At 35.6% G+C, this 16,282-nt stretch overlaps 1 protein-coding gene across 1 annotated transcript in view; it reads right to left on the reverse strand.

Annotated features, from left to right (window-relative positions):
* Positions 1 to 3,929: 3,929 nt before the first annotated feature.
* LOC139692104 (uncharacterized) overlaps positions 3,930 to 16,282 on the reverse strand; it is a 57,227-nt gene continuing 44,874 nt past the window's right edge. The window contains exons 4-10 of the mRNA XM_071590139.1: positions 15,007 to 15,233; positions 14,378 to 14,458; positions 9,854 to 9,961; positions 8,846 to 9,056; positions 6,746 to 6,973; positions 5,512 to 5,742; positions 3,930 to 4,072 (exon numbers count right to left, since the gene is read on the reverse strand). Of these exons, the coding sequence (XP_071446240.1) occupies positions 3,930 to 4,072; positions 5,512 to 5,742; positions 6,746 to 6,973; positions 8,846 to 9,056; positions 9,854 to 9,961; positions 14,378 to 14,458; positions 15,007 to 15,233 (1,229 nt within the window). The remainder of the gene's footprint in view (positions 4,073 to 5,511; positions 5,743 to 6,745; positions 6,974 to 8,845; positions 9,057 to 9,853; positions 9,962 to 14,377; positions 14,459 to 15,006; positions 15,234 to 16,282) is intronic.

The following is a 16,282-nucleotide window of genomic DNA, read 5'->3' on the forward strand; positions in this document are numbered from 1 at the left end:
TTTTACGAGTCTTTTCTTAGCATCCTAACGCAACACCCTGTCATTAACTCCCTACTCCTTGGGAAAGCCTTTTTGCCTAGTGCAATTCTCCTCCTTTGATCCCTACTACTTTGACCACATTGGTCCAAAACACTTCTGAGATACGTAAACTATTCTACCTGCTCTAGTTTTTGCCCTTGTATTTTAATGTTTAGCTTAGCCTTTTCCTTTCTGGAAAATTGTATAACCTTTGTTTCATTAATATTGATTCTCATCCCATATCTGTCGCTTTGAATTTACAATTCACTCAGCAATACTCGCAACCCCTTAGCTGACTGACAAACTAAAGCTTGGTCATCAGCAAATTTAACTGATTTTAGGAATTCCCTCCCCACTTTCATTCCTACCTCCAGTTCTTCCCATACCTCTTTAATCATTTCCTCTACATACAGGTTAAACAGCAACGGTGATAATGGGCAACCCTGTCTTATTACTCTTCCTAACTAGCTCCTGAGCAGTCTGAGACAAGTATAGGTTGCGGATTAGCCTCCTATCCCTCCAATCTATTCCTATTTTCTGCAATATGCTTATTAGTTTTTCCCAATGCACTCTATCAAATGCTTTTTTAAAATATACAAAACAGGCAAATGCATCCTTATTGTATTCTATATTCCTCTTGATTAGTGGTCTCATTACTGCAATGGCATCACATGTACCCCCTCCCCTTCCTAAACCCAAACTGATCATCCCATAAGTAATCATTTGCCATGGTCTCTATCCTTTTGCTGATGATCCTGAGAATAACTTTAAATGCATGGGACATCAAACTTAGAGTCCTGTAGTCCTCAAATGATGTAGCCGTTACCTTTTTCAGAATAGGAACTAAAACTGATCTCACAAAGTCTTCCAGCCAGATTCCTTCCTCATAAATACTACGGATCAGCCCATATAGCCTCTTCCTCCCACATTTTCCTTAGCATTTTAAAAGTTCCGCGGGAATGTTATCCACCCACACGGCCTTATTTAGTTTCATCTCTCTTAATGCCCTTTCTATCTCATTGTCTAGTATGCCTGGACCTAAGCTATCTTCCTCTCTGCCATGCTCCTTTTTTATGTCTTTTTGGCCTAAGTTCAGTATACATTATTCAATTTGTCCTCAATGGAGCACACATGTAAAAGCTACAGTAACCTACCTTCTTTGGGAGCCTTAGCGGAGAACTAGCTAAGCAGTGGATGTTTTAAGGAAGGTTTTAAGTCATCAGAGTAAATAATAAAATGCAATTAGAAAGTTAATTTAGCTTTAATAATCAAATATAAATCATACACTAATAAATTAATATTCACATAAATAATTGATACAGATAATGGACACTGAACTCTTTTAAAAGTGTACTACTCGGAAGAGGAGTTCACACAGGGGAATTAATGCAACAGCAATCCAAATATTGGTTAATATATAATACAAATGTATTAATACATATAATTAACAGCTGGATGATACCCGCAGATGACATCTATGAACCTCGGCTGGTGGACCCTACCCAATTTAGGGCTTTTTAAGTTGAGGTTGCTAACCTAAGTTACTTGACTATCCTAAAATTTCCTAACCTTAGTGACAGAGTGGGGCTTAGCATTGCATATAAGTAGGAACTGGCAATCTTAACATTAAATTATTATTAAATTACTTTAAATAGTAGAATTAAATAATTAACATCTAATTAAATAATTCATAATTGATTACAGACTTTTTGATTGTTTTATATTTGATACACATTAGGTGTGCTTATATCTCATACTGCTCTGCAAATGTCATTGTTTTAAGTAATGTTTAAACAAATATTAATTGCAAATGGTAAGAAAATTGAATTAGATTCAAAGGGGAAATAAAAAACTTCAGAATTACATAACCATTTTACAGAAGAAACCTACTCTGAGTCAATGTCAATTGATATAACGGCTAGTCGGCCTTATACACAAACATAGGATGGCTCCAAGCAAGTAGAATGAGTCGAAATGACAAACCACAGGTGGCTCACTTGGGAAAAATAATTCTTTCCAATAAAATAAAATCTTGCACACTATACTTGTGTCACAAAAAGAGAATTGATGCTATATTCCACTCAGGTCTTACAGGACATTTGCTAGTCTTTGGCCTTCAGACTTGAATATACATACACAATCAAAAGAATAAAATTATGCAGACTGGCAAGAATCCATGAAACACAATCACATCTACATTTATAAATGTTTCACACAAGAGTTACTGGTCCTCCCAACAGTAGTTTCAGCAACCTCATAGCTGTAGTTTTAGGGGAGGCAACCGACAGCTGAGGTCATTTGCACCATCAGGGATAGGTGGGAAAGGAGGAAGAGTGGAGAGAAACTGGGAGTCGGCATTAACCTTCTCTTAAAGAAAGGTGCCATGGGTCCGCAGTTTAAAGTCCCATCCGATGGATGGCATGCTCACTCAATGTGCTCTCCACAAGCACCTCATGGTAGGACTGAGATACCATTGAAAAATATCTGCCATCTCCATGATTGAAACCCCTCTGCTTGGGAAGCCAGTACATTAGCCACCATACCATTGCGATTCCCTTCAGCAACTTCATGCCATTGTTAAAAGTAAGATATTTTACTCTTGACAAAGACATGAAGTCATTGAAACTGATCAGGAAAAATATTAATGTGTGAGGAATTACAATGCTTGATTATATCACTGCATTATCGGCCTATTTCACAAAGTGATACTAATAAGTGCAAAGAGAAGAGCAAGAGTTTCTTTAGCCACTGGTCATAAAAATGTATTTTTACTATGAAATAGTCATCATCAGTGTGAGAAAATACTTGCCAAAAATAATTGTAATCATATTATTTATAATTTAGCCAATTTTCCTAATATAGAATAAAATTTTCCACTAATATGGACTTGGTTCAGGGAGCCATTGAGGCGATATTTTACTTATATTAATTATATCATAAAATATAAACTTCATTCCTTTCATAAAATAAGTACCTTTCCCAAAAATTCTTCTATTGTTAAACACATTTTAGGTACTGGGAATAAAATTACCATAGGCTTTAAATAATTTGAAACAGACTAAACAATTAAATGAGTTCTATTGAAAGTTGTTTCATCCAGAAATGACAGAAAAACTGTTAAAATATTGACATGATCCAATCACTCATTTCAATTTTATAATCCATGACCATCTTTAACCTTTACCTGTTGTGAGTTTCTTTCTTTGCCCTTGCATTAATAAATATCTTTACTAAACCTGAGTGAAATCAGGTATTAAGTTACTCTGCAGCAGAAGTATACTGGGTCTGATAGCAATTGTGCCCACGTTTTATTTTATTTTTCTGTATCTACCATCCTACCATTGTTTCCCAGTGAAAAGAAACGAGTGGCATTTCATGGAATTCATACCTTGACATTTTCACTACCACTTCATCCACAGCAATACAATCTCTTTGACATCAAAATGGCTTTATCACGACATGACCAGTTGAGAGCCCTCTGCAGTTACATCAACATTCCACAAATGTATATTAATGAGGAAGGATACCATAAAGCCAAAATATTTTTTTCTTCAGGGGAAAAGTTAACTTTAGAGTTCTTGAATATAAATGGGAAATAGCTTTGGGCCACAGATTAAAGATTCTAACCCAGACCTAAACTGATGAAAAGCCTGGATGATCTTGAATTTGTGGAAAGGTTACAATTTGATTTCTAAAAACTCTGCATAGCAAAAAAAATATAAAAACCCTCCACCTCCATGTACCCAAAAAACAATTTCCCTTCATAATTAAACACTCAATTTCTAACTTTACCCTTGAAAAAAAGCAAGGAGTATTTGGCCTTAAGGTTAATCTTTACACTTCCTCTCATTTTAACGGAAGTAGATGCTCCTGAGTTTTGTTTAAATATGACTAGAATTATTTCACAATATTCAAACAAGCCGTGGAACATAATTCCCACAAGTAGGAAAGCCTAATGGTGTTGGAACAAAATCTGATGGCTCTCCCACTTGAATGACAATTGCCATGCCAGTTGCTAAGTGAAAGGCATAATGGCAATGGAAAAACCAGAAACCTAAAAGAAAATGGAAAAAGAAAAATGAAGGAAGCTCAGTACTCATATTTGCCAGCATAAAAAATAAAATAAGGTAAATAGATAAAAAATTAAATATAAAAAGGAATTAGAATTTTAAAGATTACATAATAGAAAAAATTTAACGATTTCATATGTTTCCTTCTTTTAACAAAAATAGAAATAATTTAATTATTTTTTACATTTAAAATCATATGAAAATCAACACAATGGCAAGGTTGCTGATATTGTATTCCTGGATATTAGAGACAATAAGAAATAACTTATTTATCAATCTATTGCAGATTTAAGTAATAGAATTATTACAATTATCATTTAGATTTTTAATCCCTGGGAGCAATATGGATGGCAAAACAGAACACAAAAAAATATAGTGAAAACTTGTAAATGGACACTAATATTGCCGATAGTTTAAGTGTTTGGCCTCTCTTAAACTGAAGGAGCCCCAAGTGAGAGGCCAAATACACATTCCCCTCCGGTTCTCTCAACAAATGATCACCCATTATGTATACCCCTCTGTTTAACTCACCCTTCCCAATATTCTCTCTTCTTCTTATCTTCCATTAATTTACTCCTCGCACTCTGATGGAGGTGGTTGGGACTACCAAAAGATCAATGAGTTCTTACAATTTTCATTTCTCTTTTTTAAAAGTATTTTTTTGCTAGTATCTATGCATACAAATGTTCATAGAACATTGATGAATGCCAAAATGGTGTAATATCTTCAATAATATGCTATAACATAAACATAGCACGAAGAAAGGAGCAAGGACTTTGCGTTTGAATAGGAAAGGTATTCCAGTGGAAACACAAAGTCTTTGGTTCTGTCTTTGTGCTTTAAAAATGGATTTGCACAAAGTATTGGCCTCAAACATCTGCCAATAAACATTAAAAGTTATAAATCACAAGGCCAAGTAGGTAGGTTATGGCAGAGCTCACCCAATACTAAACCTAACAACTTTTGAAATTAACACGACCGAGTAGGGGGATATATCCTTTCCCTGTGCCACATATATTTTCCCAGGGAGATCTGGTACCCAAAAAATCATAAAGCTTGGGTGAAGCTGAGAGTGCCAAGAGAAGCATGCCTGGGAATTGAACCAAGGTCTTCTGGTCAGCATTCCAACACTTCACCCTTGGATAACCACGCCCCCATATAAAATATATTTGAATACTTTTTCAGCAAAATATATTTTCAAGTATTTCTTGACCAAAAAATTTCGACTAAAAAATCACAAATATTCTGCTTCCCAGAGATAAATTCTCAGAGGTTTCACTTTATAAGGTAGCATATTATCTACATTTCAGTATGTACAAAAAAAAATTTGCTTTGTACTATTTGGAATTAAAACCAAATGTATCTCTCACAATCAATGGATAGGAACTTGTTGCAATGCATTGCAGTTATTTTTCATAGTTACCTGGATTATTTGCCCGAAACCTGATAACTGCAAATCCTAATGGTGGGATGACTACAGTATCCTTGAGAGGGGGAATTAGTGAGTCCGGCTTCTCCTGCATTTTGCCAGAGAAGAAACTGTTCTGTATATCTGAAATAGAATTTCTTGAGGTATCATTTAGGAGACCTTGGCGTAGCACTTGGAAATCATATCCATGGAGGTGGAAGGGATGCGATAAGGCAACTGGAGTACCTGAAAATGCAGTATGTTACAGAGAGTTAGAGGCATTTATGTTATTTAAATTTATTAATAGTTAAGGAAGAGTTTATGTAAAACTAAACAATATTTCTTATCTAATCATTTAAGAACATTGAAAAGTAATTTTTAAGAATAAAATTGAAATTTGGAATTCCTTTGGTTTTGCATGATGCTTTTTTACAGGAAACAATTATTGTTATTATATAAATACCAAATGCTGGATTAATTTACCAAATATTGTAATGATTACCAAATTAGGATAGAGTAATATAATTACTTCAGTTGATTCAACTGCAGTATTGCATCACAGGAAATGTAGAAATACACGTGTAACAAAATTACCACCAATATTTTACATATTTAATGCAAATGTAAAACTGCCACAAAACTAAAATAAAGCCTTTTGAACAGTCAAAGTCAAAATTTTGAATACAATACCTCATTTTATCCTTTCCGTCCATAAGACCTTATCATATCTTTTACTTCACATGACTTAAAATTTGACTAAGAAAATAAGCACCCAGACATGATGGTAATACTAGCTATGCATTAAAGTGGTTTTATGACCAAGTTTTTCCAGCTTTGACATAATGTCTTTATTAAGTAATATAGCTAGCTAATTTAAATTTGGAATCTATATATGTGGAAATTTTTTGACAGTAACTTTATTACAGAATACTTATATGACATTTACAGAGGTATCCATACTAAAAAGAAAGACTTGTACTTTTCCACAGAAATCTGTGGAAAAGTACGAGTCTTTCTTTTTAGTATGGATATTAAATACTTCCATGAACTGAAGCCTGAAACAATAGAATATATTTATAGAGGTGATCAGTCACGGCATCTCCTGCAGTTTCTTTGGATTGAAACAGCGGTTGTCAACATATATGACTGTTGGAAAATTACTAGGTATTTTTCATTTGTGATGATGGAATTTCTGAAAGTCAAGCTTTTTAAAATTTCATATCATTCATGTGTATATATTTGTACTTACCCTCAGGATGTATAAGAACCTCCACCAATGCATCCAGAGGAATGCGAATCATGTGGAAGCATTCTCTGTATGGCATGCCACCACCCCCAAGTTGAAGGGGGTTGATGCCGTAGTTGTTTGGTGGGCAGAAGTCCCTTTCTGGAATATCTTCCAGCTGTGAGAGGGGAGGGGATGGAGGCAGAACCATTGACATATTGTTCACTGTAGCACTCAAAGTGATACTTGGGCCTTAAAATTGAAGAAAGCCATTTCATTAGATGTGATCTTTATCAAAATCAAAGGGTATAGGTTGGGCAAATTCGAGTGATACTTGTAATAACTTTTATATGAAATCATTGAAAATGGAGAAAAGGGCTGTAAAATTAATCTATAGCACCGCCCCCGAAAGAGACAACACGGCCAAATGGCAAAGATTTCTTTTTATAGGAAAGCTGTCCCTGAAAGTCACCAGTAGGATACCAAGGGATAGATTCATACCCGCCTTTTACAATAAAACAAATTTAAAAAACTTAATAACCAACGGAAAGGAAAAAATCCCAGATCTAGAGAAGAGTGGAGTATACAAACTCTCCTGTGAGTGCTCAGCCGTTTATGTGGGGCAAACGGGAAGGAAATTCAAGGAAAGGCTCAAGGAACACCAAGCCTCCTTCAGAAACAAGAATGGTGCGTCCCAATTTTTGAAACATCTTTTGGATAACGGACATTCTAGTGATTTTAAGCTGGAAATTATGCATGTGGAAAGAAAAGGACCCCGGATGGACGCGCTCGAACAGATGGAGATCATCAAGAGTGAAAGGACCAAGTGCAAAGTAGTTAATGACGTATTATACACCTTCAGATCTCCTCTCCTCGACCTTTCACTCCCACATCAACCGTTTCCCTCCAACAGCCCCGAGAACAAGGGGGACCCCCCTCCCGTTCTCCTTCCTCTTTCTACCTGCCTGCCCAAAGGACTAACCGTCCCCACCCTCTCTCCGACCAAATTACACCCCGTTATCCCTCCCCCCCCCTAGCCATACTGACCAATAACTCTGTCCCTTACTCCTTCACCTCATATTTTCAAGCATTGCAATGGTATATATATGTGTGTATATTTCTGTAAAAATTACCTGATGATGACGATCCTCGTCGAAACCCGGTCATAAAAATAAAAGTTTGTGTGGAAAAATTAAGTAATTCTTATTCATTCCATCCTTCTCCTTACCCATAAGTCAAAAAACACTGTTGAATGATTTCCTCATCTGTCTTCCTCATTTTATCTACCTAAATCTGATGTTGTATGTAATTAGTACTCAATTATTATCTAATCTCTTGGCATTAGAAGTGTTAGGTAGAGTGCGGCAAGAGAAAAGGATGTTTAGAGTAATTCAAAGAAGGCAGCAGAAGTGGAAGCTGAAGATACAATGAAATGCTGGAGACTGTGATGGAGGGGAGAATATTGGATTAGTAAGATTTGGGAAGGAGGTGAATTTGAGGAGTGAAATATTTCTTTCATTTCATTTTATTTAAAAAATTCGTTTCATTGAAACAAACAAACTGGGAATATTTTTCCCTTCTTCGCGAGCGAGTTGGATGTGGGTCTTAAGGTACTTAAAGCATCTGAAGCTAAAAACTTATCTATTGTTATGAGCAATATAGAGTTTAGGGTATTTACTGTAATATTAGGCAGGGCTTGGAAGTTTAGCTGTGAGCTGGGTTCAATAGATGAAAAGAAAGAATAATGAGTCATAATGGAATTTTGAAAGCTGTGATAAAAGACAATTTGAGGTGCAGAAGGAAAATATTAAGCATCTTGGATGGAATAAAGAGATGCAGGAATGATACAGTTACAGCTTTGCAGTTGAGGCTATTATGGTCATGATAGGTCAAGGTTAGGCTTAGAAGTGTGTCTCTGGCCAGCCTCAACTCAACAACAACTCAAAACCTATCTTAAATAGAATACTACCATTAATATTAATAATAATTGATAATTTTTATCATTTTAATGAATATGTGGTGATATTTAATTTTAATACCTGGGTAATCTTCTACTTAATCCAATCGGATGAGTTAAATTATGTTCACTGAATTACTTTTTAAAATTTCATAAAATATACTTACGGAAATACCTATAATATGCTTTGGACCTGAAGAGCTCTTCATTGCTAAAGATTTGAAATCCAAATGGAATGACAAATCGAAATGGTTGCTGTGTAGGAGGAAGGGAAAAGGATGGAACTCTTGGACCAACTTCAGATGGCAGGAACTGCAAGACACTAGTACAAATGTTGCTGCTGTTGGTATTACATATTCCTTCCAATGAACTGATAGCCTAAAATTGAAAATAATGCAAATTTATAACAATGAACTTTGTAACAAGTAATGAAATGTTATTGCAATATATAGCTTTTGAACTAAATTTCAAAGTAAATGCTTAATTAAATATTTCACTTTTGGGAATAGTTAATAGACTGCTGGTGCCATTAACTGTAATGAGTCAGGGAATTGTCACAATGCAGTTGTAGAAGTTCTTCACAAGCAGATGCTTGACTATGCTCTGTCAAGACTATCGGGATGAGTTCAGCAGATCTTTTGCATCACCAAATTTTCAGTGATAATGATGTGCACTGCTATCTTATCAATGCCAATATGATCTGTGATCGTGCAGACACTTAACTGACAGTCTGAAGTCAGCACTTTGCACAAACATCAAGAAAAAGTTGTTACCAAACTTTTTATCCAACCTTGTATTAATCAAAACTGTTTCTGTATTTCAATAAGGGTAGAAATTATGTTACCACATAATAAACAAAAGCACTTGATTTTGTTTATGAACCTGGTTAAAGATTTCAATAAATGTGTGGGTATAATTACCAAGTTTTTCAATTATCTTGAATGAATTTCAACAAGCCACAGTTTCTACAATCAATTCTGAATTACCAATCATGCCACAGAGTTGTAATTGTATATTTATGTGAGTTAGGATGCTAAGTTGGGTAATGAGTTGTTTCACTAATCTTATTTTTAACCTTTCCTAGACATTTTCTACTTCTCAAGGATGCAGGAATAGAAATATCATATTCTACTCTGTTGGTGAAAACACTTATCAGATCACATAAATTGACCTACCTTTCCATTCTCTGGCATGAATCCACTGATTGGCACAGCAGTGATGGGTTCTTTGTCATTTTCCAGAGCTGATAAAGAGGCTCTAGAAACATAGTGAATGACTCCCACCTGAGATGGAGGGTTAGGAATTGTTGCACATGTTTCTGTAGCAGCCACATGTATCCAGAAAGAGTCACCATCAGAAGCATCTTCTGGTGCAACTAGTACAAAGTCATATCTTTCTCCTAAAAGATGTATGGAGGTCAAGGAATATATAATATTAGGTAAACATAAAGGAATAGTATAAATAAAACGATAAAAAAATGAATGCCAATCAGGTAATTTGCAAAGAAAAGAAAAAAGTAATTTAGATATTGCATTTGAAATATGTAAACTTATGAGCCTTCCTTTAAGTTGAAAAGAAAATAATATTAACATGAATTGTGAGTGTAATCACTGGTAAAATTTACAGGTACTGTGCAGTAAACTCTGACATTTTTCAATAGAGAAAAATCTATAATTTGAACAAGTCACATATGAGAATGTGTTTTTTCCTTTCAAGTTCAATACCAATGACTTAAATCAGTGATAGCAGTATTTTTTTTTAAAGAAAGGTCTTTCAAACTTCTTACATGCATGTGGAAACATTTAGCAAAATGGACACAATATAAAAGACAGTTGTAAATGAACCTAGAAGTTTAGGTTCAGGAATAATTAAACTTTTAGTAATCTCTAAAATAAGTTTGTATTCCTGAAGAATTTCAAATCAATTCAGAAAAAACACAGGTACTTAGGCGCTTATTTTAAATAATACATGAAAAGAGTAGAAGCCAACACGCAATACTTCTGACTAATATTTTCATAGAATCTCTTAAAAAACCCAAGGCTTAAAAAATGAGCAAAAAACTATTTTCATAAAGACTTCTATTTGATCTAGCAGAGTGAGGCTCAATTCTTTCATTGTACCACTTAGCTTAGGGAGCAGATAAAATGACTTTCAGAAGATAGTTTTCTTTTTAAATGCTGAAACAGAAAATTATAAGTTCTTCCTGAATGACGAACTTTAATAGTGATCCTTTTTTCAGCAATAACTGATTTGGCTTAAGAGACAATACCTACATATACTTCCCAGGCAAATTAATTTCATGGAGTAATCAGAATTTTAGGGAGGAGAAATTAATAATTTCCTAGTACTGGTTTAAATCATGAATCCACCACCCTATAATTTGAAATCCCTTCATTATTTTTATGATTTTTGAATTGTGCAAACTCAGATAAGTATTTAAATTCTTCTGCTGAGCCAAAGGTAATGCCACTGTTTTAGTCAGGAAATATTTTGTCTTCAAATGTATGTATCTCACATTAAAAATATATTTTAATTGAAATTTATTAATTCCAACATAAATTTATTTGCTCATGGAGTACTGCTCGTTGGAAATAATTGAAATTGCTAAGAATACTGTATTTTTTGTATTTTACCCTTGGGAGGTAGATGAACAGCAATTTTTATTATAAATGCATCATATTCAGCACATGAACTAGGGATGTCATTACATAAAGGTAAAACTGAACTGTAATATCAGGTGAGCATATTAGAAAATGATTGGAAGGAGTGTGTTTGAGCAAATAATCTACACCATTCTCTGGTTAAAATGCCATCATTTTATATCATTGATTCAGATAAAATGTAGGCCTTACTCCCTTATATAGTCACTACAAAAATTACTGATAAAAATATTTCAAAAGTGGAGCAAAATCGTCACATGCTGAAGGGGTTAATAATTTAAGGAATTAAAATTTATGATAAAACGTTTCTGAGCAATTATGTTATTGCAATAGATACATTCTTTTTTACCAATCCTACCAATGAAATCTTTGAACTCAAAATTAGTTTTTAACAAGGAAATAAAGTAAAGCAAGGACCTTGGGTTCTAATTACTTTGTTTGAATGAAATAGGATTTTACAAGCTGGCTTTCAAGCACTGGGCAAAGTAAGAACATATTTTCCTCAAAATCCATCAACCACAAAGACATCTCTATACCAAAATAATGTATCTTTACACCATTAATGACTGAAAATTTATAGTTCATCAGGATCTACAAAATATAAGCACCTACTACAGTGCCATAGTATATTTTTAATTTAAAAATTGAGATTTTGTTGTTTTTAAATATCTATCTGGTTCATATACCTATTGATAGTCATATCCAAAGGGAAAACCACCAGGGTCATTCACATATTTACCAAAAATATCACAGAATTAATCAAACTATTTTATCAAGTAATCAGAAATAGTTTTAGGGTGAATCAAAGACAAGAGATACTTATATTGCAGCAGCCCTCAAATAATTCCATTCCAGGATTCCTAAATCTATTACTTTAAGAGAAGTCATAGGACATTGACTTTGCCTGGGAAAGTACCATGGAAAGTACAAACTAAAATTGAAATGAATGATTTTTGAGAGGAGTTGATGAAGAGAATCAAAATGTAATTAATGAAGAATAAAATGATGAAAACATAATGATAAATAGCCAAAGAGGCCCTTTTAGAAAACATGTACACATTGGGAATTGATTGGCCATATGAGTTCATATGGATAACTTGCTCAACAATTATTTTCAGATGAAAAAAAATTGAAAATCTCACAAATGAAAAAGAGCAGAGGAGAGTGATGTAGAAGCAAAGGAACTAGTGGAGGAGTCTATTGACGTTCTCACATATCCAGTAGCAATACAAGAGTTTGCTCTAAGGTTAGAAGCAATACAAGATTTTGATCATGAGGTTAGAGGTACAGCAGGTAGTTAAGCAAATAAAAATTTTGCAATTACATATGTAATGCTGTTAACAGTGATTGTCATGTAAAAGGAAAAATTACAAACTTTTGAAACAAAGGATAAACAATTGCTTCATTTTATAAATGTATTCATTCATGTAATTTGGTGGAAATAAGGGTGTTTTTGATAATACAGGGTCGCACCCAAAAGTGGTAGGACTGATTTTCTCTGGCCCGAACGGAGCGTTGGAGTGGGGTCTGTCTGGCAGGGTATGGTAGAGGGGGCTCTTAGCAACAGACCGACACCAACCTTAGTCGCCTGCGGGCTGTCGTTGAGTGAGGACACCGTTTTTAGTGAAGCAAGTTTTTTGTCCGCGTCGAAAAACAAAATGAACCTGAATTTAGAGCAACGTTATTCCGTGAAGTTTTGTGCGAAACTCGGGAAGACGGCAACTGAGACCCTTAATATGATCAAGCAGGCTTATGGAGACACTGCCTTAAGCCGTCCCACAATATTTGAGTGGCACAAGTTGTTCAAAGAGGGTAGGGAGCTCGTTGAAGACGACCATCGCTCCGGACGGCCGTCGACGGCAAGAACCGACACGAATGTGGACAGAGTGAGGACACTGCTGAACACAGACCGACGCTTAACCAGAGAAGAAATTGCAGACCAGTTGGGTCTGTCTGCATCCAACGTCCAACGCATTATTTCACAGGATTTGGCCATGCGCAAGGTGTGCGCCAAGATGTTGCCGAAAATTCTGAGTGTCGACCGACAGCTCCTGGCCAAATACGGCGTTGCCACGTTGCCACACCCGCCCTATTCTACCGATCTGGCACCACCGGACTTCTTCTTCCCCCTGATGAAAAGACAGCCCAAGGGACGACGTTTTGGCTCGATAAAGGCCGTTCAAGAGGCTTCGACGAGGGTCATCAACGGCATCCCCAAAGAAAATTTCCAGCGGCGTACGGGGAATAGGAGCAACCTTATACTAAGTGTGTAGCAGCTCAAGGAGCATACTTTGAAGATTATTAAGTCGATTTAAGTATATCGTCAATAAAATTCTTGTAAAAAAATCAGTCCTACCACTTTTGGGTGCCCCCCTGTATTGCCTGGTCTCATTAAGTCATAGCTCGCTCTGCCCCTGTGAAGATGCTCAGTCTGCAAATGATTAAAAAAACTAATGCTTTTAATAAATTGGAACTGATATCACATATTTACTAAGATTGTACTCTCCTATCAGTTTGGATTCCATGCAGAAGACAAATTCAACTCAATCTTGCATGCTCATACATGTTTATCTACAGTCCTCCAGAAAAGGTATTGCTTATTGCACTTTCTAGGTAATGTGATTTTTTTGTGCCCATATTTATTACTGCATGTAAAGGCAAAATGCAAAAGTTCAGCAATGAGATATATGATTATCAGGCTTAAAGGAAATTCAATGATTTAAAGAAAAATTTTAAGCATCAGTGATGAGTCAGCTGCATTATGAATTGGATACAAATTCATCATAAAAATTCTGTGGTATAACTGGGGAATCATGTCCTTTAATGATCGAGGAAGATAAAAAAAATCCTGAAATTATTTTTAAGATTTACTTTGACAGATAAATTTGATATTTTTTTCAGAAATCAAGAATGACCTGGAAGGATGACAATTGAGTCAACTATGACTGGCTGGACAGGATGGAGGTCAGATGAGAGAAGAATGAAACGATGACGTTCAATCGTCAATCTGGCTGGGCAGACGAGGCATCCACCATTCACGGCACGAAATTTATGCCTCACTCCAACAAATACTTTGGCCGTCCATAGGGGTGTGCCTGTTGACATCCGAGTGATAGGGTCCTGACAAGAAGAAGGAAAAAGTGAGTAGCAAGACATTTACAAGAACTCCTGACCGCAATGAATCCTGCAAACACAGCTACACTCAAATATCTACTGAAAATCCATTGTCATTCTACTCGTATAGTAGCTGATTCTTTCTAGCACAAGAATGTAAGTAATGAACCATTTTTTCTATGTTAATGATCACAAATAATTATTATGTCTCACAAACCATTTCACCCACAAAATGTTAATTGCACAATGTCAACAAATGAGTGACTCAGTAAAATTGAAAGTTATTGCTTACCCTGACATCGATTTAGTGAAACTTACTTCTAAAACACATATGACCATGAGGTTGAGTATGAAAATAAATCAATTACAATATCTTATACTACACATTAAGGTGAGAGCATTCATTGTGGCATAATGATATAAGGCTCAGTAGCGTGAATGAATATGTTGGAGTCTTTGAAAGCAGATTTCAAAAAGGAATGAAGAAGACCAGTTTCCTTCTGGTTGGGTGGCATAGTAATGAAAGTGTTGACATGATTGAGTGGAGATCATACCCTGTAACGTCCCAGACCATTAAGCAAGAATGCATCTGGCATATGCTGCTCCGATGGAAGACGGCGCCTCAGTCCAGGGAAGCGCTCATCCGTGAGGTCATGCAACCAATCAGTGATGAGAATGACGTGCTCCCTGAAGTCGGTATCATACTGCGACCGATTAGGGTCCTCCTCTGACGGTACTCTGACAACCATATTCCCCACCAAGCCGTCCATTTTTTGGAGACCTTTTAAAACATGAACGTATAGAAAAATACAATTACGTTATCTCACCACCATCAGTTGATATCTATAAGTAATTTTTAAGCTAAATTTTTCATCTGTTTCATATTTCATGAATTCAACATAATTACTATGTAATTATATTGTTTTGATTATAATCACATAATTCGAATGTAAACGTATTAATACGCCGGCTAACTCAGTAAAAACTCGTTATTACGAAACTGAGCCGGTCGAAAACTCGGCATTTCGCCACAACGAATGTCGTAAGAACAAGTTTTGCTAGAAAATGTTGAATAATTATCTTACTTTTGCCATTTTTCCAGTTTATGTAATTAACGAGTGCATTTCCATACGACTTTGTTTGTTTTAAGATAGAGTTGCAAAATTCTTTCGCAAGAAAAATTAGGATACTGGGAGGCTTCGAGCATGGAATGATACCGGAACATGAGGCTGCTGGCAGTCGACTCATTAAGACATTTTATGCTCCGTCATGCACGAAATTTCCGGTAAGAAGCGACTGGAAATAGTTCATTGCCGTAACGATGAATATCGATTATTCTTAGTGGTTTGGTAGACCGGGAAAGTAAACGCGTGCGAAAAAAACGGCGTTGCCGAAGCGATTCATTTCCTGTCAAAGGACTTTACGCCCTTGATTCACGCGATCATTAAGTAAGTGTTTGCGGAAAAAAGTAGCCTTTTATATATAAAGTAGAGAGTAAGTTACATCTAACGCTGTCACGACTATTTTCGAATGTATATAATATCCCTTTCCAGGAAACTGACCGACCAGGATTCCCATGAAAAACATGCAAATGCGTCAACTCCATGCATCCAAATACAACAACTTTAAAATACGATTTAGTGAATAAAAAGTTACGGAAAATTTCCATAGACGGATCAAGGGAATGAGCAGAATCAAGTAGTAACAGTATACTCGGAAATAAAATTTAATTAATATCCCCGAGTAGGGCAAATGATTACTTAGGGGATGATCAGTTTGGGTTTAGGAAGGGGAGAGGTACGCGTGATGCCATTGCAGTAATGATATCAC

Source organism: Hetaerina americana, unplaced genomic scaffold (genome assembly GCF_022747635.1).
Source record: "Hetaerina americana unplaced genomic scaffold, ioHetAmer1.1.p SCAF_4, whole genome shotgun sequence".
Taxonomy (NCBI): domain Eukaryota; kingdom Metazoa; phylum Arthropoda; class Insecta; order Odonata; family Calopterygidae; genus Hetaerina; species Hetaerina americana.